Source organism: Scyliorhinus canicula, chromosome 20 (genome assembly GCF_902713615.1).
Source record: "Scyliorhinus canicula chromosome 20, sScyCan1.1, whole genome shotgun sequence".
Lineage (NCBI taxonomy): Eukaryota > Metazoa > Chordata > Chondrichthyes > Carcharhiniformes > Scyliorhinidae > Scyliorhinus > Scyliorhinus canicula.
The window spans coordinates 52134236-52158298 of NC_052165.1; the positions used below are offsets into that span (position 1 = coordinate 52134236).

A 24063-nucleotide genomic window follows, 5' to 3' on the forward strand; every position below is an offset into this window, starting at 1 on the left:
TCGAGACGGACCACAGGCCATTGGTTCACATCATCCAGAAAGACCTCCATGACGCCACGCCTACAACGTATCCTCCTCAAACTCCGACGCTATGATTTCAACCTGGTCTGCACCCCGGGCAAGGACCTCATTGTGGCCGACGCACTCTCTCGATTCATCACCACACCGTGTGACCATTCGGACTTTGTCTGTCAGATCGACGCTCATGTGAAGTTCTGTGCATCCAACTTTCCGGCCACTGATGAAAGGGTTGTGCAGATTCGTCAGGAAACGGCCAGGGATCCTTTACTCCAGCGGGTCATGCGCCATCTCACGGACGGTTGGCAAAAGGGGCAGTGCCCACAGTTCTATAATATAAAAGACGATCTGGCAGTAGTCGATGGCATACTAATGAAACTGGACAGGATTGTAATCCCACAGAGTATGTGAGAGCTCGTCCTCGGCCAACTCCACGAAGGTCACCGTCGAGCCTGAGAGGCAGTATATTGGCCTGGATTCAGTCAGGATACCACCAACACTGTCCTCAATTGCCCAACGGTTCCAGCCGGATCAGCCAAAAGAGACTTTGCAGCCGCATGAACTGGTGTCCTCCCCATGGACCAAGGTTGGCATTGATCTCTTTCATGCAAAGGGCCGAGACTATGTCCTCCTCGTGGACTATTTTTCTAACTACCCCGAGGTGGTCAGATTGACTGACCTCACATCAGCAACAGTCATCAAGGCATGAAAAGAGACCTTTGCCTGTTATGGCATTCCACTTACAGTCATGTCTGATAAAGGCCGGTGCTTCTTCAGTCAGGAGTGGACGTATTTTGCCCGGCAGTACAATTTTACGCACGTCACTTCAAGCCCCCACTATCTCCAATCGAATGGGAAAGCTGAAAAGGAGGTCCACATTGTTAAAAGACTATTGTGCCAAGCTGTTGACTCGGGTTCAGATTTTAACCTAGCGCTGCTAGCCTACAGGGCGACTCCTTTGTCCGCTGGTGCCGGCTATCCACATCCCGGACCTTGACAATTTTCCGGTCCTGCAAAGAATGCAACAGTCTCGGGCCCAATGCAAGTCGGCGTATGATGACCACGCCACAGATCTCCCTGCTCTGGTCCCTGCTGACCGAGTTCATGTTCAGCTACCTGACGGTGGCTGGTCTGCCACAGCTGCGGTGGTCAAGCAAGTGGCCCCGAGATCATTTCTCGTTCGCATGCATGATGGCTCCTTTCTTCAGCGTAATAGGTGGGCACTGTGGCTGCTTCCACACTCGCCACCTGAATGTGATGTCCCGCCTCGCCTGCTGATTCCTCCCGACGCACCCTTCCACGAGGTCACCGATCTGCCACTTCTTTTACCACCCTCTACATTGGAGGCAGTTCCACCCGTTCCAGTGCAGGAAGCCCCTGACCCACCCTTGAGGTGGTCAACCAGAATTCGTCGCCCGCCACAGAGACTGAATTTATAGACTGAATGTTGCATTGCCTTGTGATCTGTTTACACATCTGTACATATTGGTTCTTCTATCTACACTAGACACCTTCCCATGTAAATATGTTCACGTACTTTGTATATAGTCGGGCTCCACTCACGTAAATACGCTCACATACTTTGTACATAGGCAGGCTCCTACACACACTCACTATTTATTGACCTATACACATTTTTTTTTAAAGTAAAAAAAAAAGGGGGGGAGATGTCATATTATACACACAAGTATATGATGGTGCACAGACAGGCATTGATTGACACACAGGATGACCAATAAACACACAGAACACAGCAGCCAATCACCAGACAGGACATGACCACTATAAAGCCAGAGGGCACTAGTTTTCCCGCTCTCTGGGATCCAACCTCTGAGACAGTCAGAGCCCGTGAGCAACAACTAGAACATCCACCATGTGGTAGTAAGGTAGTCTGGTCAGGTTAGCCTCAGGTCTCCAGTCAACTCAGCATAGTGTCAACCCACAGTTAAAGTATGTATGATGGTTAAGAGTTCAATAAAATAGAGTTGCATTTCTTCAAGTGTTGGAAGCCTGTCTCTCTCACTGCTGCAGTAACCGCAGTCCTCGCAGACCCTGCTTACCCATCACATCAGGAGCGGTGTGTCAATCCCACTGTGATTGCCACTTCACGGAAGTTCTGGCCCAATACTGAAATCATGTTTAGTTAAACAGTCAGTTTTTATGATGCCCACAATACCCAAGAATATCCGGATATATAATTAAGCAATATAAAGGTTAATCTACTCAGATTTACATAGAAATTACAAGATGGAAATAAATCGCCTGGCACAATCAATCAGCCGTTGTGTTTATCATCCAACAAGCATTCTCCTTAATTCCATGTGTACCACTCCACTTTGACAGAAAAGTGAGCATTAGTCTCAAAAAGAATCACAATGTTTGTATACTTCATTTAAATTTCAAGTCTGAAAATTCTTAAAAAGAGCTTTCCATAAATTCTATGCATGCTCGTTGAGGGTAATGTTAGTACATCTTGAATTTTACCTAACTGAAGGAGAAAAATATGTAATGAATCATCAGATTATTCCTGTGCACATTCTGGTTGCAATTTCAAAGTGGCATAGACAGGTGTGAGGAAGATCATCTGGCTGTCTTGTCAACTAAGAAATAAAATATAATGCAGGAGAGAATCATACAGAAGTTGAATATGACTGCCTTCAACAATCAAATAACCTTAAACAAACCTTTGTAGCAGGAGGCATGTCTCCATCTGAAGTTATTGTCTTTAATTCAATTTTTTCTGCCTTCTTCTCCTCATCTATTGGCTGCTTCTCATTATCTGCTGACTTTTCCGGGCTAGAGTTCCTAACAACATAAAGTTTTTCTCATAAAACTTGCAGAAAAGTTAACACCGAGTATCTACATAACTTGTAAACACCAGTTTACAGGAACAAAATAATTGATGAAAAAAATTCTTCTTCATGTATTTGTATGAAGAAAGTTTTCTACATACATGATGAATGACTCCTTCGCCTTTGCAAAGACCATACAGGAGTTGCATATTGATAGAAAAGTCATGTTCATGTGCTAATTTGACATTATTAGCCTAGTCACAAATGCACCACTCAAGGAAGCCACAAAGACATTTGTACCGCGTCACTATATCATAGCAATCTAGATGCACACCAATGTCTGAATCTGTATTTATTAAACATATGAACAGCAACTCATATAGTTGAGTTCCGTTTAAACAACACCATATTTGTCCATATAGATTGTATTACCATTGGGTTTCCTTTTAGGCCCAGCTGTCACAAACCTTTTTATCAGTTTTCACATGAAATGCATCCACGATGGGCAGGCACCCGACCTCTTAGCCCTTGCATATTTTGGATATATAGACAATACGCTTGTTATATTCAAATAGCTGCATTGGAACACAGGAGCAGACCATTCAGCCCCTTGAGCTTGCGTTGCCGTTTAATTAGTATGTAGCTGATCTTCTACCTAAATGTCATCTTCCTCCACCATCCCCCTGTGCATTAATGTCTAGAAATCTATCAATATCTGCTTTGAACCTACTCAATGACGCAGCCACTATTGTCAACTGGGGAGAAAATGCGAAAGATTTACCACCTTCTGAATGTAGAAGTTCCTCTTCATTTGAGACCAAAATGGCCTGCCTCTTATTTTGAGACTGTGTCCCTCAGTTCTAAACCAGCCCCCCAGTGAGAACATCCTTCCTGCATTTAATCTGTTGGGTCCTGTAAGAATTTTGTACACTTGTGAGATCACCTTTCATTCCTCGAATGTCTAGAAAATACAAGCCCTGTCTCCTCAATCTATCCTCATAGAACAATCCCACCATCTCTGGGATTAGTCTGGTGAACCTACTTCCTCTCTGGTTGGTTTATCCTTAAGTTAAGGAGACAAAAACTGCACAGAATACCGTAGTTGTGGTCTCACCAAGGCACTATACCACTGCAGCAAGGGTTCCTTGTTGCTGTACTGAAATCACCTTGCAATAAAGGCTAACATACCATTTTTTGCTTTCCTAACTTTTGTTGCACTTGCATGTTAACTTTCAATGACTTGTGAATAAGAACTCTCAGGTCTTTTTGGACATCAATATTTCCCAACCTCTCACCATTTAATAAATATTCTGTATTTGGTTTTCCTACTGAAATAGATTATTTCACATTTTTACACATTGTATTCCTTCTGTCATATTGTTGCCCAATCATTTAGTCTGTCCAAATCTCCATGAAGTTTCTTTGCATCCACCTCACAACTCACATTCTCACCAAGTTTTGTGCCATCAACAAATTTGGAAATATTACATTTGGTGTGCACATCCAAATCATTGACATAGATTGTGAATAGCTGGGGCCCAAGCACTGAACTTTGCAGTATCCCACTTGTAACAGGGAATAAGCTATTACTGAAGTCACTACCTGGCTAGTTTTCTGCGTTCCTTTTCTTCTTCCTCTTCCTTCTGGGCGGAAGTCAAACTTTCAGCATCAGCTAGATTATCCACAGCAATGGCTAAGAATACATTTAATAATATATCTGTATGCAGGCAGAGTCAAGGCAATTACAGTATTTGGTCACTACAATATTGAACAAAACAGGTTATCGATATAAATATACAATTTGGACACACAAAATATGCAATAACAATGTCATATGTTGTGGTATTATGCTTGAAATAATATCCACTCATGTTTATAATGAGATGCAGAAAGGCAGTGATTGACACACAGGATAACCAATGAACACTAACGACACAGAACAACGAATCACCAGACAGGACACCACCACTATAAAGCCCACAGGGCATTAAAACTCTCCCTCTCTCACAGGACACAGCTACTCAGATAGTTAGAGTGCACAAGCCAGTGAGCATCATCGCCATGTGGTAGTGAGCTAGTCTGGTCAAGCCAGTAGGAGGTTATCAGTTAGATTAATAAGGTGTCAACCCACAGCAGATTATGTACAGCAATCAGCAAGTTCAATAAAACAGTGTTGGACCATCTCCTGTGTCAGAAGCCGATTTCTAGTTTCACTGCATCCAGTTGCAGTCAACTTTAGACCAACTCAGATAACACATCATGGTACCAGGGAGGTATTAATTCTAACAAACCTACCTCGAGTGAATCTGCTGCGACCAGCAAGCAGCCATCCAGCGGCATGGAAAAGATCCAACCTCCTCCGCAAGTCCGGATCTCCGGGGACCTCGGTGCCAACTGGAAAGTCTACAAACAGAGGTTCCTCCTGTATATCGAGGCCTCCAAGCTCGAGGCAGCATCGGATGCCAGAAAGATCGCGCTGTTCCTGTCGACTGCGGGGATCACACCATCCACGTCGCTCACATTTGCCGATGGCGAAGACAAGACGAAGTTCAAGACGGTTCTGCTGAAATTCAACAGCCACTGCAACATTGAGGTGAATGAGAGCTTTGAACGGTACATCTTCTAACAGAGGTAAGGGTAAGGATGAACCTTTTCAGTCCTTCTTGACCCATCTCTGCATCCTAGCGCAGTCATATAATTATGACTCGACGGCTGATTCCATGATCCGGGATCAGATCGTTTTCGGGGTCCAGTCCGACTCCCTGCGGGAGCAGCTCCTCAAAATCAAACAGTTGACCCTCTCCGTCACCATCGAAACGTGTGTTGTCCATGAGCATGCCAGAAATCGTTACTCCTGCATCAGGGCGGCAGAAACTGCAAAAATAGCCTCCCACGAGGCAGAAAGGGTGCAGGCCATAGCAAAAATGCACGGCCTGAGCATTGAGGAGAGTGGCCATTTCGTGCTCTTTTCCCGGGTTCCGACGCATGCGCGCCAGACCGGTTGGACCACGAGGCTGAAGACCCTATTGCGCATTTGCGAACGTCGGCCGACTGCACTGTGCATGCACGATGGCGCACAGAATGCGCTGACGTCAGCATCATGACGTGTCAAAATTGTTGCTCCGCCCATTTAAAGCGGCAATGTCCAGCCAAAGAAAGGCGATGTCTACAGTGTGGAAAGCCTGGGCATTACGTGGCCTTCTGCAGGTCCGCTCCACCGAGCAACAGCCAGCGATCCCAGCTGCGACGCAGACGTGTCCGCTGCATACAACAAGGCATGAATGGATTCTGATCCCGACAGCCCAATGGACCCTGATGCTGACTGCCTCGAGTCTCCATATCGGGTGGGCATCATCACCACGTGCGAGCTGGTCTCCACATCGCCTGCAAACCGCCTTTCAATACTGAGTGTGGATCCTGACGACAAGTGGTGTGCTGTCATCACGGTCAACTAGTCTCGCATCCGATTTAAATTGGACACGCATCTGCAAACCTCATATCACAGTCGGACCTCGACAGCATCCGAGACCAAACTAGCATTCTTCCACCAGCCTGCCAGCTCCTTGACTACAATGGCAATGCCATAGCTGCCAGTGGATTGTGTCAGCTAGGTGTATCTCACAAGGCAATCAAAACGATGTTACAAGTCGAGATCGTCCGGCCTGGCAAGGCATCCCTGCTCGGTGCTCGCGCATGCAAACTCCTAAATCTGGTCCAGCGAGCCATGCCATGTACTCAACACCGGCGACTGCCTCGCCCAATGCGAATCTCCAGGCTGAGATAGACAACATTCTCACACAATATCACAATGTGTTTGATGGGATGGGCACGATCCCATATCGCTACAAGATATTGCTCAAACCGAATGCCATCCCAGTCATCCCTGCATCACATCGGGTGCCGGCTCCTCTCAAGGATCATCTGAAAACGCAGTTATGGGAGCTCCAAGACCAGAGCTTCATCTCAAAGGTCACGGAACCAACAGACTGGGTCAGCTCCATGGTCTGAATCAAGAAACCCTCTGGTGAACTCCACATTTGCATTGATCCCAAAGACCTGAATCGCAACATAATGCGAGAGCACTACCTGATCCCGAAGCGTGAAGAGTTAACCTGTGAGATAGCTCATGCCAAATTCTTTACCAAGCTGGACACCTCCCGTGGGTTCAAGCAGATACAGCTGGACTAGTCCAGGTGGAAGCTGTGCACATTTAACACTCCGTTCGGCAGGTATTGCTACAACCGCATGCCTTTTGGTATCATCTCAGCTTCCGAAGTATTTCATCGCATAAAGGAGCAAATGATGGAGGGCAAAGAGGGGGTGCGAGTCTATGTGGACGACGATCATCTGGTCCACGACACCTGAGGATCACATTGCTTGCCTCAAACAGGTTTTCCAGAGGATTCATGAAAATGGCCTCCAGCTCAACAGGGTCAAATGCTCATTTGGTCGGTCCGCTATCAAGTTTCTGGGTGACCACATTTTACAGCAGAGTGTGCAACCTGACGCTGACAAGGTGCTGGCGATCAATGCCATGAAGACCCCAGAGGACAAAAAGGTGGTCCTCCATTTCCTCGGGATGGCAAATGTTCTCGGAAAATTCATTCCCAATATGGCATCCCACACCACGGCCCTCTGGCATCTCGTTAAAAAGTCGACAGTGTTCCAGTGGCTTCCCACACATCAAGCGGAGTGGCTTGAGCTGAACGCGAAGCTCACCACAGCTCCAGTACTGGCGTTCTTTGACCCAACCAAGGATACCAAGATATCCATAGACGCAAGCCAGGACGGCATTGGGGCAGTGCTCCTCCAGCGAGACGAGTCTTCGTCCTGGACTCCAGTGGCATATGCCTCCAGGGCCATGACTCCGACCGAACGATATACCCAGATCAAAAAGGAGTGCTTGCGTCTCCTGACAGGAATAGTCAAGTTTCATGACTATGTATACGGTCTGCCAAAGTTCACGCTGGAAACAGACCACAGGGCTTTTGGCCCACATGATCCAGAAGGATTTAAATGACATGACACCTCGGCTGCAGTGAATTCTTCTTCGTCTCCGCCGATATGACTTTAAACTCGTCTACACGCCAGCTAAGGAGCTGATCGTCGCGGATGCTCTTTCCCGATCCATCACCATGCCGTGTGAACAGGGCAACCTCATTCGCCACATTGAGGCAGAAGTACAGTTGTGTGCCAGCAACCTCCCAGCCACTGATGAACGAGTTGTCCAAATACACGAAGAAACTGCCAAAGATCCTCTCCTGCAGCGCGTGATGCAGCACCTTGCCCATGGCTGGCAAAAGGGGCAGTGCCCTCAATTCTTCAATGTTAAGGACGAGCTAACGGTTGTTGAGGGGATGCTTCTTAAACTAGAAAGAATCATCATTCCCCAAAGCATGTAAAACATGGTGCTCAGCCAGATCCATGAGGGTCACCTTGCAGTCGAGAAATGTCGACGCAGAGCTCGGCAGGCAGTTTACTGGCCTGGCATCAGCCAGGACATTGCCAACACGGTCTTCAACTGCACAACATGCCAGAAGTTTCAACCAGCTCAGCCCAAGGACACGCTGAAACAGCACGAGATCGTGACTTCTCCATGGTTCAAGGTGGGGGTAGACCTCTTTCACGCAATTGGCCGTGATTACGTGCTCTTGGTCGACTACTTCTCCAGCTAGCCGGAAGTGGTGAAACTGTCGGACCTCACATCCAATTCAATTATCAAAGCCTGCAAAGAGACGTTGGCCAGGCATGGGATACCACTCACAGGAATGAGTGACAAAGGTCCATGTTTCTACAGCCAAGAGTGGTCTGACTTTGCACGATCCTACCACTTCAGTCATATCACATCCAGTCCCCATTACCTGCAATCAAACGGGAAGGCCAAGAAAGGGGTCCATATTGTCAAGCGGTTGCTGTGCAAGGCTGCAGACTCAGCCTCGGATTTCAACCTGGCGCTGTTGGCATACAGGGCAACCCGTCGACTGGTTTGTCTCTGGCGCAGCTGCTCATGAACCGCAACCTGAGGACGACAGTTCCAGCCATCCATGTTTCAGACCTTGACAACCTGACGGTGCTGCAGAAAATGCAGCGATCCAGCAGAAGAACACGTATGATGTTCATGCCACGGATTTGCCTGCGCTGGCTCCAGAAGATGTTGTTCGCGTCCAGTTGCCTGAGGGAGGTTGGTCAGCCCCAGCTGTTGTCGACATACAGGCTGCCCCAGGTCTTTCGTTGTTCAAATGGCTGATGGCTCCATTCTACGGTGCAACAGGAGGGCGCTGCTCAAACTTCCCTGCCCACCACCTGACTGCACTTCTCTGCAGGTCGTCATGCCTCCTCTGGACATCTTGCCACCGATCTGGCAGCGATCCCGCCTGTCCACGAGGCTACCGCAATGGCAACAATCCCACCTGTCCATGTGCCAGCGTCCCCCCTTCCACCTCTGAGGCGATCGACAAGAATTCGTCACCCGCCACAAAGACTGAAGCTACAGACTTAAATCTTGTAAATTCTGTTCAGTTTGCTCTGTATCTACATGATAGACACCTTTCCATATAGATATGTTCATTCATTCACCATTTGTACATTGTCATTGATGTATATACAACCACGTTCCAAAATGTATTTTAAAAAGGGGAGATGTCATAATATCCACGCATGTATATAATGAGATGCAGACAGGCAGTGATTGACACACAGGATTATCATAGATTATCATAGAATTTACAGTGCAGAAGGAGGCCATTCGGGCCATCGAGTCTGCACCGGCTCTTGGAAAGAGCACCCTACCCAAAGTCAACCCCTCCACCTTATCCCCATAACCCAGTAACCCCATCCAACACTAAGGGCAATTTTGGACACTAAGGGCAATTTATCAGGACCATTCCACCTAACCTACACATCTTTGGACTGTGGGAGGAAACCGGAGCACCCGGAGGAAACCCACGCCCACACGGGGAGGATGTGCAGACTCCGCACAGACAGTGACCCAAGCCGGAATCGAACCTGGGACCCTGGAGCTGTGAAGCAATTGTGAAATCCACAATGCTACCGTGCTGCCCACTTGTGTCACTGTCTGTGCGGTGGTCTGATCTCGCCCCCCGCCCCCCATAGACTCACAATGGGAAGCGCATGCATAGATTTTTAAATAAATTTAGAAGTGCTACTTTCTTACTTTAACTTATATTTAACTTATGGTAGCATAATGTAAGTTAAAGTAAGAAAGTAGCACTTCTAAATTTATTTAAAAATATATACATGCGTTTCCCATTGTGAGTCTACGGGGGTCTGATCTCTCCCCCCGCCCCCCCCGTAGACTCACAATGGGAAGCGCATGCATAGATTTTTAAATAAATTTAGAAGTGCTACTTTCTTACTTTAACTTATATTTAACTTATGGTAGCATAATGTAATAATTCTGCAGTCAACTAAAGTAAGTTCTTATCAGAACTCTGATCGAAGGTTTTATCCAATGCTTCCGGTCCCCAAAAAAAAGTTGCAGAGCCAAAAAACCCCCATCATGGATATCCGCGGTTCGGATGCAACGCGGGTGGCTGTCTTGGACCCCAACACCCGCGTTATAACGGGGGACTACTGTATTGTATCTTTGGGGGGGAGTATCAGTGTTAGTCGTTGATAATATATTTACTGTGTGTTTGTAAAATGTTAACTGGATTCATAGAATAAACATTGTTTTTGTTTAAAAAATACTTTGGATCTCTGTTACATCACACCTGCAAAGTGGGCCCTTATGCTCCACATAACCAAAATCTATTCAAAGCTGTGGGTCAGCTAAACTCCATGATATACTTTGGTGTTCTCTAACTCCTGGCCCATGAAAATGAAAAAATGAAAATCGCTTATTGTCACGAGTAGGCTTCAAATGAAGTTGCTGTGAAAAGCCCCTAATTGCCACATTCCGGCGCCTGTTCGGGGAGGCTGTAACGGGAATCGAACCGTGCTGCTGGCCTGCTTTCTGCCAGCGATTTAGCCCTGTGCTAAACAGCCCCTGCTATAGCCCAGCCCATAATAATATGCTGAATATATATATATGATTTTGTGACATGCATATAAAATATCATCACCAATTTGAACAGTTTTTCATCCTAAACACTTCAAAATTATATGTGAAAAAATATATCCAGAAATACGTGGTTTTGCAATTGAAAATGTTGATCTCAAAATTCCAGTGATTTTGTTGCGATTACACCCGTATCACGTCTTCAGTGATTATTTTCACAAATCTGGTTAGCTTTCACAATTCTTTTCTTAATTTTGAGCACCCAATTCATTTTTTCCAGTTCAGCGTGGCCAATCCACCTAGCCTGCACATCTTTGGGTTGTGGGGGTGAAACCCACGCAAACACGGGGAGAATGTGCAAACTCCACACGGACAGTGACCCAGCGCCGGGATCGAATCTGTGACCTCAGTTCCGTGAGGCAGCAGTGCTAACCACTGCGCCACTATGCTACCCAGAGCTTTCACAATTCTAACAGCTGGTTCTTAAAATCCTTTCATAGCTATCAGAGGCATTCTTCATAGCAGAAAGATACAGTTCCCGCAGATGAAGAGGATGATGAAGTAAATGCAGACTAGCATGCCTGGAAAAGATGGCCCTCCATATGCCCTTATCCCATCATACATCACTGAGTTCCAATCTTCACCTGTCAGGATCTGCAGAAAACAGAGAAAAGAAGTCTATATTATAAAATCAGACAAATAAAACAAGAATACAAAACTCTTCCACTTTGGGTCATTAATACATTCCAGAGATGGGACAAGGCTGAAATCCATAGAATGTCTACAATGCACAAGGCGGCCGTTTGTCCCATCAGGTCTGCACCAACCCTCTGAAATAGCACCCTACATAGGCCCACTCCCCAGCCCTATCCCCGTAACCCAACCTAACTTGTACATCTTTGGACAAAAAGGGGAAATTTATAGCATGGCCAATCAACCTAGCATGCACATCTTTGTTCTGTGGGCTGAAACCGGAGCACCTGGAGGAACCCACACAGACACGGGGAGAACATGCAAACTCCACAGTCATCCAAGGCTAGAATTGTACCTGGGTCCCTGGCGGTGTAAGGTAGCTAACCACTGTGCTACCCAAATGACTCATATATGACTGGTATTTGTGGACTCAGCACCTCAGAACACTAAATTAATAATAATAATAACCTTTTATTGTCACAAGTATGAAGTTACTGTGAAATTCCCTTAGTCGCCACATTCCGGCGCCTGTTCGGGTAAGCTGGTATGGGAATTGAACCCGCGCTGCTGGCCTTGTCCTGCAATACAAACCAGCTGTCTAGCCCACTGAGCTAAACCAGTCATGGGCATTTTTTTCTTCAATTACCATGTCTTGATTATTAATTTGGATGAATTAGGATATCACGCATGAACATATGGACACAAAGCCTACTTGAGAGACTGAAGGAATATAGAAACAGAATTAAGGCTTGCAACCCTTTAAATTTGTTCTATCATTCTATGAAGTCAACCTCTCAAATACTGTTCACCATTCTACTCAATCGTGGCTCACATATCCAGAACTTCCACCCCAATATCCTGCAGAAATCATTTTTGCTGTTGAAAGGGTCCTTCCTGTTAATTTTTTTGTTTCCTATTTCTTTTGTTTTGTCATTATCCTTTTGATCCATGGATCATTAATGGAGATAGACCTTTAGGTTGTGCAGGGGAAGTGAGGAACTCAAAAGTTGCAAAATGGTACACTGTGCTATGAAGATTGTAGAGCCCTCGGTTCCACGGCCCGCAGATTTTCAGCCGTTGTGGCGTTCATCTCGGAAACACTGTTCGCCTTCTTGTTTTATGCAACCTGATCCGGTGCCTCGTGTGAATGATGCCCAGCCTGCTGTAAAATAAATCCGACTCCCTCCTTCGCCAGGGTCTTCGGCAGATTCCTAGGACTTTGGGCGGGAGCCTGCCCGAATCCTATTGGCTGGGGACCCATGACTCTTGGGGAGTATGAGCTCCACCATTGAGGAGGGATGGGGCAATCATGAGTGGTTGCAGCTGTATAAATAAAGATGGCCATGTGGTACCGACTAGAGAGGGAAGCAGGAGTAAACTACTGCTGTTGTTTCTAAATTGTTGTAAATAAATTTACTTTCTGTTTGACTCTATAAACTCGTGCTGGATTCTTCATGGCCCTCACAAGATATACAAAGTCAGAAAAGCCAAACATCTACCTTACACTCTACGATTTAGATTTAACATGAGGTACATGTGAACTAACAGGTAAACTGGTCGAACGCACTACACTTCACAATAAATGGCAGGTGCGACCAAGACAGATTCCTGTTTTCTCAGCTATCCATCCAGACAAATATGAGTTACTCTATCTCCTTAAAACCCTGTCTCCCTCACAAAGGATTCCAATGTCAGTTGAAGTGAATTATGTTATGCTTTATTCCGCAACTCAGAAAATCATATCTGACGATTCTGCAAAGTCCTTCAATAATGCGACTGCCACCTTGGGTCTTCATTAAGACCATGAGGGACAAGGATTTGGACTAATGTTCTGCAGCTCAAACAAACTCAAAGCTTCAATACAGATTCTTTCCCTATCATGATGTTGTTTTACTGAATTTTTTGTCTTTTATCCTCGTAAAGGGGATTCCTGAAACATTACCAAAAAAGAATGGCTAATATTTGGGCACTGTATGGAATGTTGTCTCCTTTTTCTCCTTCAGTGTTTCAGGGACTCTTACGAGCTTAATCATGATAGATTTGTAGTGTGCTACTTATCTATTGTTTTTTCTTATTCTCTGTGTGAGAAGGTGGGATATTTTCATGCTTGGAGGATCCTACACCTTCGGGATCGAGACTCTGCTTTCTTCCCAGCCTCTCATCAGGGTTGTGTCTTTGATATTTGTCTACCATCAGTTCTAATCCGCTGTATATCTTGGGAAATGATTCCCAGACAAATGTAATTGTACATAAATACAAAATTTAAAAAGCATTGTGATTCATTATGGGGTATATTTTTGCATGCATTACATGAGCAGTGATCTAATCGACTGGATCGCCTGGTGTAGAAACTGCCTGCTTAGCAACCGGATAAAAGTCCAGGTGTTGAAGAAAAAAAACATTTCCCTCAATGCCAATGAATAATTATATTGAAAATCAAAAAGACTTTAGTTTTTACGTTTCCTGTAAAATTATGCAATTTGTTTGTCATGGTAAACGGAAAAGAGAAAAATAATTAATTTGTATAACAGATGACTGTTTTGTCATGTGTTCAGGGTCCAGATGAGGTTGCTTAGTGGCTTGCTTATTCTCCCAAAGTAAGCTGCGCAAGACCGTAGTTTGTCAATAACATCATTCTTTCTTGGTATATAGAGCACACCTCACAGGGCCAGGGTGAGCCGGCTTTTTGAGGGGGTAGAAGGTGTGTGTGAACATTACGGGCAAGGCACTGCAAATCAAGTTATGTTTTGGTCCTGTCCTGAGCTGGAGGATTACTGGAAGAAAGTTTTTAGGGTAATCTCGAAAGTGATGCAAGTGAAACTGGACCTGGACCTTCAGGAGGCCATATTCGGATGTCGGACCAGCCGGGGTAGGAAACGATGCGGAGGCAAATGGTGTAGCCTTTGCCTCGTTGATCGCCCGAAGGCGGATTCTGTTGTAATGGAGAGCAATCCTGTGCCCTGGCGTGGCATGGGGACATGTTGGAATTCTTGACTCTTGAGAAGGTTAAGTTTGAACTGAGGGGAAATATGGAGGGGTTCTACAACATGGGCATTATTCATTATGCACTTTCAAGAATTGGATAACATCGAACATTAGTGGGACTGGAGGGCCAGAGGGAGGGGGACTGTATGCGTTAATGGTGACTATGGGTGATTCCTAATTCCTTTTTGTTATTTGTTTATGTTAACATGCGGGCAGTTGTTTGGGAGGTTGATGGAAGGATGGGATTGTTGTTGTTGATATGAGGATTGACATTATATTCGTTACTGCTTATTGTTTATTGTTGATGGGTGCAAATTTGGGAGAAACTGTGAAAAAGGAGAATAAAAATATTTTTAAAGAAATATCATTCTTTCTTTCCTGCAACGATATTTTCAGTCGGTTGTAAGTGTTGAGTAATTAGGGATGTATGATATAATATGTAATCTTTATTGTCACAAGTAGGCTTACATTAACACTGCAATGAAGTTACTGTGAAAAGCCGAGTCGCCACATTCTGGGACCTGTTCGACTACACAGAGGGAGAATTTATAATGTCCAAATTACCTAACAGCACTGATGTACCATCAATTGGATTCAAGACACGATTAGGATCCGAACTGTGGCTTTAATCAGCTAGTTGTTAGCCCGGTGGTCGGCTACTTATACCCTGCCTCAGAGGCGGGGTCTACTTGCCTCTCGACCAATTGGTGAGCAGTCACATGACTAGTCCCAGCCAATCGGACGAGAGGCACATGACCAGCCAGAGCCAATGGGAAACCCATGCTCTGCACCAATGGCAGTGCTCACATTCATACCACCACATTTACCCCTTCTGGAGAAAGAATGCGGGGGGGGGGGGGGGGTAAGTGGAAGAGAGAGAGAGAGGGGGGGAGCGGGTCCGAGGACTGGTGGTATGTGCAGCGAAAATCGAGAAAGGTGGGCTGCCCACTGGCTCGTGGCAAAAAAACCCCAATACTACTACTACTTAAGGCGCAACGGAATAACAACAAAGTCCAAAATGTGCAACGGAATAACAACAAAGTCCAAAATGTCCCATGGCCGCATCAGATGGACACGATCAGCCTCTCGGGTGCCCGTGGTGTTCTAGAGGACCATCGCAGTGGAGCCGGTGACGTCGGGCCGATGGTCGTCCTTGCCTCCGGGAGCGTCGGTCATAGATGTGTCTCCGTACCCCGGGCCGGGGGTGGAGACGCTGTAATCGGGGGAGAGGGGGCATGTGCATTGGGTCGTGGGGGGCGCTGGGGGGAATTGGGGTTGGGGAGGTAGGTGTTGATGTAGGTGGAGAAGGCCGCACGCCGGTGGGTGCCAGGTCCTGAAGCGAGACCGTATCCTGCCGACCGTCGGGATACTCCACGTACGCATATTGTGGGTTGGCGTGGAGTAACTGGACTCGCTCAACCAACGGGTCGGACTTGTGCACCTGCACACGCTTCCGGAGCAAGATGGGCCCGGGGGTGGACAGCCAGGTCGGGAGAGGGGATCCTGAGGACGACTTCCTGGGGAAAACAAGAAGACGTTCATGAGGTGTTTGATTAGTGGTAGTACAGAGGAGACACCGGATTGAAGGGTGTCGGGAATGACTTCTTGCCAACGGGAATAGGGAGATCTCTGGACCGTAGGGCCAGCAGGATGGTCTTCCAAATGGTGCCATTCTCCCGCTCGACCTGACCATTACCCCGGGGGTTATAACTAGTCGTCCTACTAGAGGCTATGCCCCTGCTGAGCAGTAATTGACACAGTTCATCACTCATAAAGGAGGGCCCCCGGTCGCTGTGGATGTACGCGGGGTAACCGAACAGGGAGAAGATGGATAGGAGGGCCTTTATGACGGTTGTTGTGGTCATGTCGGGACAGGGAATGGCGAAAGGGAAGCGGGAGTATTCGTCGATAACACTCAAGAAATATGTGTTACGGTTGTTGGAGGGGGGTTGCTTGGAGAGAACACAAAAATAGCAACGGGGCCCCGCTAGTTTGTCGGAGTGACTCGCAGCGCAGACTTGGGGGGGGGGTCGGGGTCCACGGAGGACGGGGGTGGCGCGTGCCATGAAGTCCAGGGAGGTTGCAAGAGTCCGTGCCTCAGCTAGGCTGAGGGCGTTTTTTTCCAGCAATCGTTGGTGGATAGAAGGGGACTGCATGCCAGCAACGTAAGCGTTTCTGATTAAAAGTTCTATGTGCTCAGTCACCGAAACTTGGAGCACGCGCACGTTCTCCCTAGAGCTGCGAGGGCCTGGTAAAACTCATCGAGTGACTCACCAGGGAAGTGTTGTCTAGTCATCAGGAGATGCTGTGCGTACACTTCGTTGACCGGCCGGAGAAAGTGTCCTTTGAGAATCTCCATGGCCGCATCATAATTGCTTTCGTCCTCAATCATTGAGTAGATCACTGTGCCCACGCATGAGTGGAGGATGTTTCTGCTCCTTGGTGGGCTTGCCGGCTGCGGTCGTCAGGTAACTATTAAAACTCGCCTGCCAGTGTTTAAAGATTGCAGACGCATTTGAAGCATGCGGGCTGGTACGGAGGCAGTCAGGCTTGATGCGTAGCTCCATTCCAAAATTCTAGCTGATTAAATTGATGGACCATCAATTGGATTCAAGATACGATTAGAATCCGAACTGTGGCTTTAATCAGCTAGTTGTTAGCCCGGTGGTCGACTGCAGAGTAAGACCGACCGCCGGGAACTCTGGGTACTTATACCCCGCCTCGGAGGCGGGGTCTACTTGCCTCTCGACCAATTGGTGAGCAGTCACATGACTAGTCCCAGCCAATCGGACGAGCCAGAGCCAATGGGAAACCCATGCTCTGCACCAATGGCAGTGCTCACATTCATACCACTACAAGCACGTCTTTTGGGACTTGTGGGAGGAAACTGGAGCACCCGGAGGAAACCCACGCAGACACGGGTAGGACGTGCAGACTCTGCACAGACAGTGACCCAAGCCGGGAATCGAACCTGGAACCTTGCGCTGTGAAGCAACAGTGCTAACCTCTGCGCTATCGTTGTTGCTACCTCCTCAATGAATTTTGAATCCTTTTGTTTGATTCTTTCTGATTGTATTTCATTTCATTTCATTTTCATGACAGTGTGCCTGCTGTCATTTGATGCTTCAATTAAACATACTCTGGTATGGAGTGTGGCGCATGCAGGATTTTAGATATATTGGATTATAAATATTTGGCAATTTAAGGGTGAACAGCATGGCTCAGAGTGTATTTGACTGCAGTAATCATGCTTTGAAAAAGAATCTTGTTTTGCAAGACCAGAAAGCTTTTTGGTAGGTGCCAGAGGTGAAATTGACCACAGTAATGTTTTCAGCCTGGAATAATGCAATGTTGTTTGACTAGGGGGAGTCCCTGGGGAGTTAATGTGTTTTCAGCCTGGAAAGTTAATTTGTTTGGACTTGGGGAGATAATGTCATTAGTTGAAACTAAAGGATCTGACATTTTGAAAAGGCTTTTTGAGTTGAGTTCTAACGTGGCTACCCTTTTAGACCACAAGAAAAGTATTTGCTCTCACAGTAGGATAGTTAAAAATAAAAGAGTAATAATTTTAAAGCAGAGCAGACTTGTCTGAGGACAAGGGGAAAACTGAAACAAACCAACTGAAACAGCATTTTGAAGACATCCAGCTAGAGTCCACAAGGGTTCTAACAGGATAAAAATCTGTTCTGGAGAGCAAGTATTAATCTGCATCATTGAGATGTGGGATGGGTTGAGAACAGTATGTTTTTCTTTTCTTGGCTAATTGGAAGTAGAAATAGTAATTAAGGATATTGAATTTACTGTATTGAGTAATATTGTTTGAGGGATAATTGTAAGCTATTTTTTGGTGTGAATTTGAAGGGTTTAATAGTGTATTAAGAATAAAGTTTTGTTTTAAAATACCAAATCCCTATTTCTTCATGCAATTGCTCCTGGAGCGAAGTATTCTTTCCACACAATCTTATAAAACAAAAAAGAATTGGGGTTTTGGTCCAGTATCCTAGCCACTGTTGGGGTCAGGTCTGGAATCGGAATGGGAGTCATATGTCATTAATCTTATTTTGAACCATTTGATTCTGGGTGACATCTTCACAATTTATTTTTATGTTCAGATGGGTAACTAGAGGCTTATAGCCTGTTATAACTTTGAACTGCAATCCCATAAAGTAGTCTGAGAATTTTTTGTATGCCCACATTGTGACCAGCATTTCTTTATCGATTGTAGCATACTTCTGTACTGTTTCTGATAATGACCTTGAGGCATATTAAATTGGTCTATGTTTGTCATCTCTCTGTTCCCAGACCAGTGAGAAAATATTTTTATTAAGGCATTTATAATTTTAGCAATTTTCACCACCAAGTATCAAAAGGAACAAAAGAAGATAAACACACTCAATAACAAACCCCAGCCAACATGGCTTACACAAACAGGACCTCCTTCCCCAGCCCCACTTTCCACTGACCATCCGAACCTTACTCAACCCCCCATGTCTCTGCCCCCCCCCCCCCCCCCCCCCCCCGACAGCTTACTTTTTCTCGAAGAAGTCGATGAACAGCTGCCACCTCTGGCAAACACCTGTAGCGATCCTCTCAAGGCAAATTTGACTTTCTCGAGTCTGAGAAACCCCGCCATATCGCTAACCAAAAGCCCCCGACGGCTGTGGGTGGGGGTTCCGAGTCCCTTCATCCTAGTAGGATCCGTCTCTGGGCCACCAGGGAGGCAATGGCCAGAACATCGGCCTCTCTCACCCTCTGGGCTCCCAGATCTTCCAACACGCCAAAGATCGCCACCTCGGGACTCGGCACCACCCTCACTTTTAATACTTCTGACATGACGTCAGCAAACCCCTGCCAGAAACCCCTCAGCCTCGGACATGCCCAAAACAAATGGAGTTGGTTCGCAGGCCCCCCACACAGCGCCCACACCTGTCCTCCACCCCCTCAAAGAGCCTGTTCATCTGGCCACCATCATGTGTATCATGCTGATTGTATCAGGCTGAGCCTGGCTCACAACAAGGATGCATTGATTCGCCTCAGGGCCTCCTCCTATAATCCGCCCTCCAAATCCCTACCCAGCTCTTCTCCCCACCTTCGCGTCACCTCCCCTATCGGGGCTTTCTCCCACTCCATCATTTCCTTCTAAATCTCTGAAAACTTCCCCTCCCTCACTCCTGTAGCCCCTGGGACGACGGTGCGTGAAGGTCGAAAACTGCCTCCACACAAATGCCCTCACCTGCAGGTACTGGAACCCATTCCCACCTGCAGTTCAAACTCCTCCTCCAACTCCTCCAAGCTCAGGAAGCCCTCATCGATAAGGAGATCTCCAATTCTCTCGATCCCCACCCACTGCCACCTCCGGAACCCCTCCTCCCCCAGAGCGAACTGGTGGTTAACACATATCAGTGCCCTCATCAACGCCCCCTCCAGCCCCATGTGCTGCCGCCACTAATACCGTGCTTGTGGAGTACCTGGCCGGTGGGAATGGCTGAAATGACGTTAACAGTGCCTCTAAACACGTGCCCCTACATGAGGCCATCTCCACCCGCTCACAAAACAACCCCTCCCCTACTACCTGACAACGCTATGTTCGCCGCCCAATAATAATTTATAAAGTCCAGAAGGGCCAGCCAACCCCCCCCCCCCCCCCCCCCCCCCCACACACACACACACACACACACACACACACATATACACACCCTCGCCCTGAAGGACGAACAGGAACCCCGGGAGCACCATCACCTTCACTTGCCTATTTTCAACTGATACCCCAAAACCCAACCAAACTCCTCTTGTATCCCCATAATCCCTCTAATCAGCGAGTCTGAAATATACAAAAGTAGATCATCCATGTATAGCGAGGCCCTGTGCTCCAGCCCCCCCATCCCAGACTATCCCCTGCTAGACGCCTGACGCTCTCAGTGCCATCGCCAACAGCTCTATAACCAGGGGAAACAGCAGTGGGGAGAGTGGGCACCCTTACCTCGTCCCCCGGTGCAGCCTGAAATAATCTGAACTCACCCGATTCATTCGCACACTTGCCACCGGTGCTTGGTTTCACAACTGGACCCAGTCCACAATACCCTGCCCAAAACCAAACTGCCCCAGGACCTCCCACTCCACCCGATCAAAGGCGTTCTCTGTGTCCATGGCAACTACGACCTCTACCTCTCATCCCTCTGGAGGCATCATGATCACATTGAATAGCCTCCTGATATTGGCCGCCAGATGCCTCCCCTTCACGAATCCCGTCTGGTCCTCCCCTATCACCTGTAGCACACAATCCTCTATTCTCGAGGCCAAGATCTTAGCCAATAGTTTGGCATCTATATTTAGCAGGGAGATTGGTCTGTATGACCCACATTGTTCAGAGTTCTGTTCTCTCTTCAAAATGAGGGAGATTGAGACCTGTGACAGATTCAGGGTGAGCTTTCCCAGCTCCCTTGCCCAGTTAAAAACCCTTACCAGCAGCGGCCCCAATACCCCCGAGAACTTCTTATAAAACACCTCATCGTCTCCGCCTTGGCTGGGGTTCCGAATCATACAACTTGCTATAAAAGTCTCTGAACACCCCATTCATCCCTGCCAGATCCAAGACCATATTCCCTCCAGGGTCTTTCACTTTCTTGATCTCCATCGCAGCCTCTTGCTTCCTCAACTGGTGCGCTAGCATACTGCTCGCCTTCTCCCCAGATTCAGACACCGCCCCTCTCACCCTTCTCAACTGCCCCACCAGCTTTCCCATAGATAGTAGCCCAAACTCCATCTGCAGCCTCTGCTGCTCTTTGAGCAACCCCGCCTCCAGGGCATCTGCGTACCTCGTATCCACTTGCGGATTTCCTCCACTAGCCTTTCTATCTATGCCTCGCTTTCTCCCTACGTGTCCGAATCGATATAAACTCCCTCCTGACCACTGCCTTCAGTTCCTCCCATACCGTACCTGGCAAGAACCCCCCCAGCCCCCCCCCCCCCCCACCCCCCCAGCCCCGCGCAACATGGCGTGGGGGTTCTGGGGCCGGGCGCGCAACTATGTAGGCCCGGGGGGAGGGGGAGAGGCCGGCCCACCAATCGGTGAGCCCCGATCGTGGGCCAGACCCCATCGGTGCCCCCCCCACCCCCCCAGCCCCGCGCAACATGGCGTGGGGGTTCTGGGGCCGGGCGCGCAACTATGTAGGCCCAGGGGGAGGGGGAGAGGCCGGCCCGCCAATCGGTCAGCCCCGATCGTGGGCCAGACCCCATCGGTGCCCCCCCCCCCCCCCCCCCCGGTGAAGGAGTGCTTTTCCCTGCCCCACAGGCGCACCCCCCCCCCCCCCCGACCCTTTCTCGTAGAGTTCCTGCTGGCAGCGACCAGGTGTGAACGGTGCCGGTGGGACTCTGCTGTTTCCACGCGGCTGCTCGGCCCATCCGGGCGGGAGAATTGGTGGCCCAGCCGCGGACAGCGGCCCGCGACCGGCACCGCGCCAAACACGCCAGTGCAAATGGCGCTGATGCTCCGCACCTCGGAGAATCGCGTGCCGGCGTTGGGGCAGCGTGGCGCGGTCGCGGCAATTCTCCGCCCGGCTTCAAACGCCACCCACTTGTTGCTCAAAATCACCACCCGCCTCGTTTTAAAATCCAATCCCGAGTGAAATACCTGCCCGACCCATCCCTTCCTCAGTCTAGTTTGGACCCCCACCTTTAGGCGAGTCTCCTGTTGCACAGCCACGTCGGCCTTCAAGCTTTTTAAATGTGCGAACACTTGGGCCCTCTGACCTGCCCATTCAACCCTTGCACATTCCATGTGATCAGCCTGGTGGGGGGGCACCCTGCCCCCACCCCCCTTGCCGATCATAACCACTGGGTGGACCTGCGGGTGAGCAAAGGGGGTGGGGGGCATTGGGCCCGCAATGGAGGTTCAAGTGGGGTTGTTGGCGGAGGAAGAGGTCTGCGAGCGGGTGAGGAAGGCCATCCGGAGATATGTGAAAAAAAATGAAAATAAAAATCGCTTATTGTCACGAGTAGGCTTCAATGAAGTTACTGTGAAAAGCCCCTAGTCGCCACATTCCGGCGCCTGTTCGGGGAGGCCGGTATGGGAATTGAACCGTGCTGCTGGCCTGCTTGGTCTGCTTTAAAACCAGTCCCTGGAGATAATATGGAGATTAATGACACGGGGTGGGGGTTCTCGCCAGGTAAGGTATGGGAGGCACTGAAAGCAGTGGTCATACCCATAACCCTCTTGGGCCAGCCTCCAGCCTGCACCCCACAACTCCTCAGGTCCGCCCTCGGGTGCCCACCATCATCGATCCTACTCCTATCACTTTTTAGAAGCACCTCCCCCACCAAGCACCCAGAACAACAACCCCAAACCCCATCCCCCCGAGTAACCACGTGCTCACCCCCACTGTGCTTCCGTGAACTAGCCCGCCCAGCAGCCCCCATCCATGGCACCTAGCGTACTACCCCCACTTATTCCCCACCCCCTGCTTAACTATCTTACTAGTGCAAACAAAATAACCCCCCCCCCCAGCTCAATCGAAGAGAACAACCCCCCATCTCTCACCAAAGAACAGAAACAAACCCAGAGCAAAATAATGGCCCAAGCACAGTATAACACCAGAAACCCAGCACAAAAGCATCTCCACCAAAGTTCAATGTCCTCCTTCCCCTGCCAGTCCATTGTTTCTGAAAAATTCCATCGCCTCCTCTGGCATCCCGAAATACAGATCCCGGCCTTCATAGGTCACCCACAAGCGTTCCGGGTACAGCACCCCAAACTTCACCCACTTTTTGAAGAGGACCGTCATGACCTTATCAAAGCTCGCTCTCCTCTTGACCAGCTCTACACCCAGGTCTTGATACACGCAGAGTTCACTGCCCTTCCAGGTGTAGCGCCTCGTCTGCCTGGCCCACATCAAGATCCACTCCTTGTCCAGGAATCGGTGCAATCGCACCACCATCGCCGTCAGCGGCTCATTCCCCTGCGGCTTCCTCATTAGCGCCCTGTTGACTCACTCCACTTCCAGAGGTCTTGCGAATGCTCCCTCTCCCAGCTGCTTCTCTAACATCTTCCCCACATACGTGCCGGCATCCACTCCCTCCCTTTCCTCCGGCAGGCCCACGATTCTTATATTCTGCCTGCGCGACCGGTTCTCCAACTTCTCAACTTTCTGTTGCAGCCGCCTCTGCTGCTCTCACATCAACCCCATCTCCGCTGCCATCGAGGTGAGCTGCTCCTCGTGTTCCCCCGCCACCTCCTCCAGCTTCTGGAGCGCCTGCCCTGGGCCTCCAGCCTTGTCTCTACGCCGTCGATCCCCGCCTTTATCGGGTGCACCGCCCTGGCCAGATCATCCAGATTATCCTTTCGTTGCTGGCTGGGTGAACTACTTACCCTTCAGGAAGACCACTAGCTGCTCCATTAACCACTGAGCCGGCAGGGCCGCTCTCTGCCCCTCCACCATCTCCACCTGTGTTGCATTCACCAATAGCTTTTGCTAACTTCCCCTCTTTTGCGATCGCTTCTGGTCCTCGACTCCATGCACCAGTGGGACACTCTCTCCTACCAACACTGCTGCACCTCTT

General features: G+C 48.5%; 1 protein-coding gene across 4 annotated transcripts in view; it reads right to left on the bottom strand.

Moving 5' to 3' along the window:
* cacna1c (calcium channel, voltage-dependent, L type, alpha 1C subunit) overlaps window positions 1-24063 on the bottom strand; it is a 1225933-nt gene that overhangs the window by 539978 nt on the left and 661892 nt on the right. For all 4 annotated transcript variants that reach the window (XM_038780480.1, XM_038780479.1, XM_038780478.1 and 1 more), the window contains 3 exons: window positions 11364-11484; window positions 4413-4527; window positions 2703-2823 (listed from right to left, as the gene is read on the bottom strand). In XM_038780480.1, coding sequence (XP_038636408.1) covers window positions 2703-2823; window positions 4413-4527; window positions 11364-11484 — 357 coding nt within the window. The remainder of the gene's footprint in view (window positions 1-2702; window positions 2824-4412; window positions 4528-11363; window positions 11485-24063) is intronic.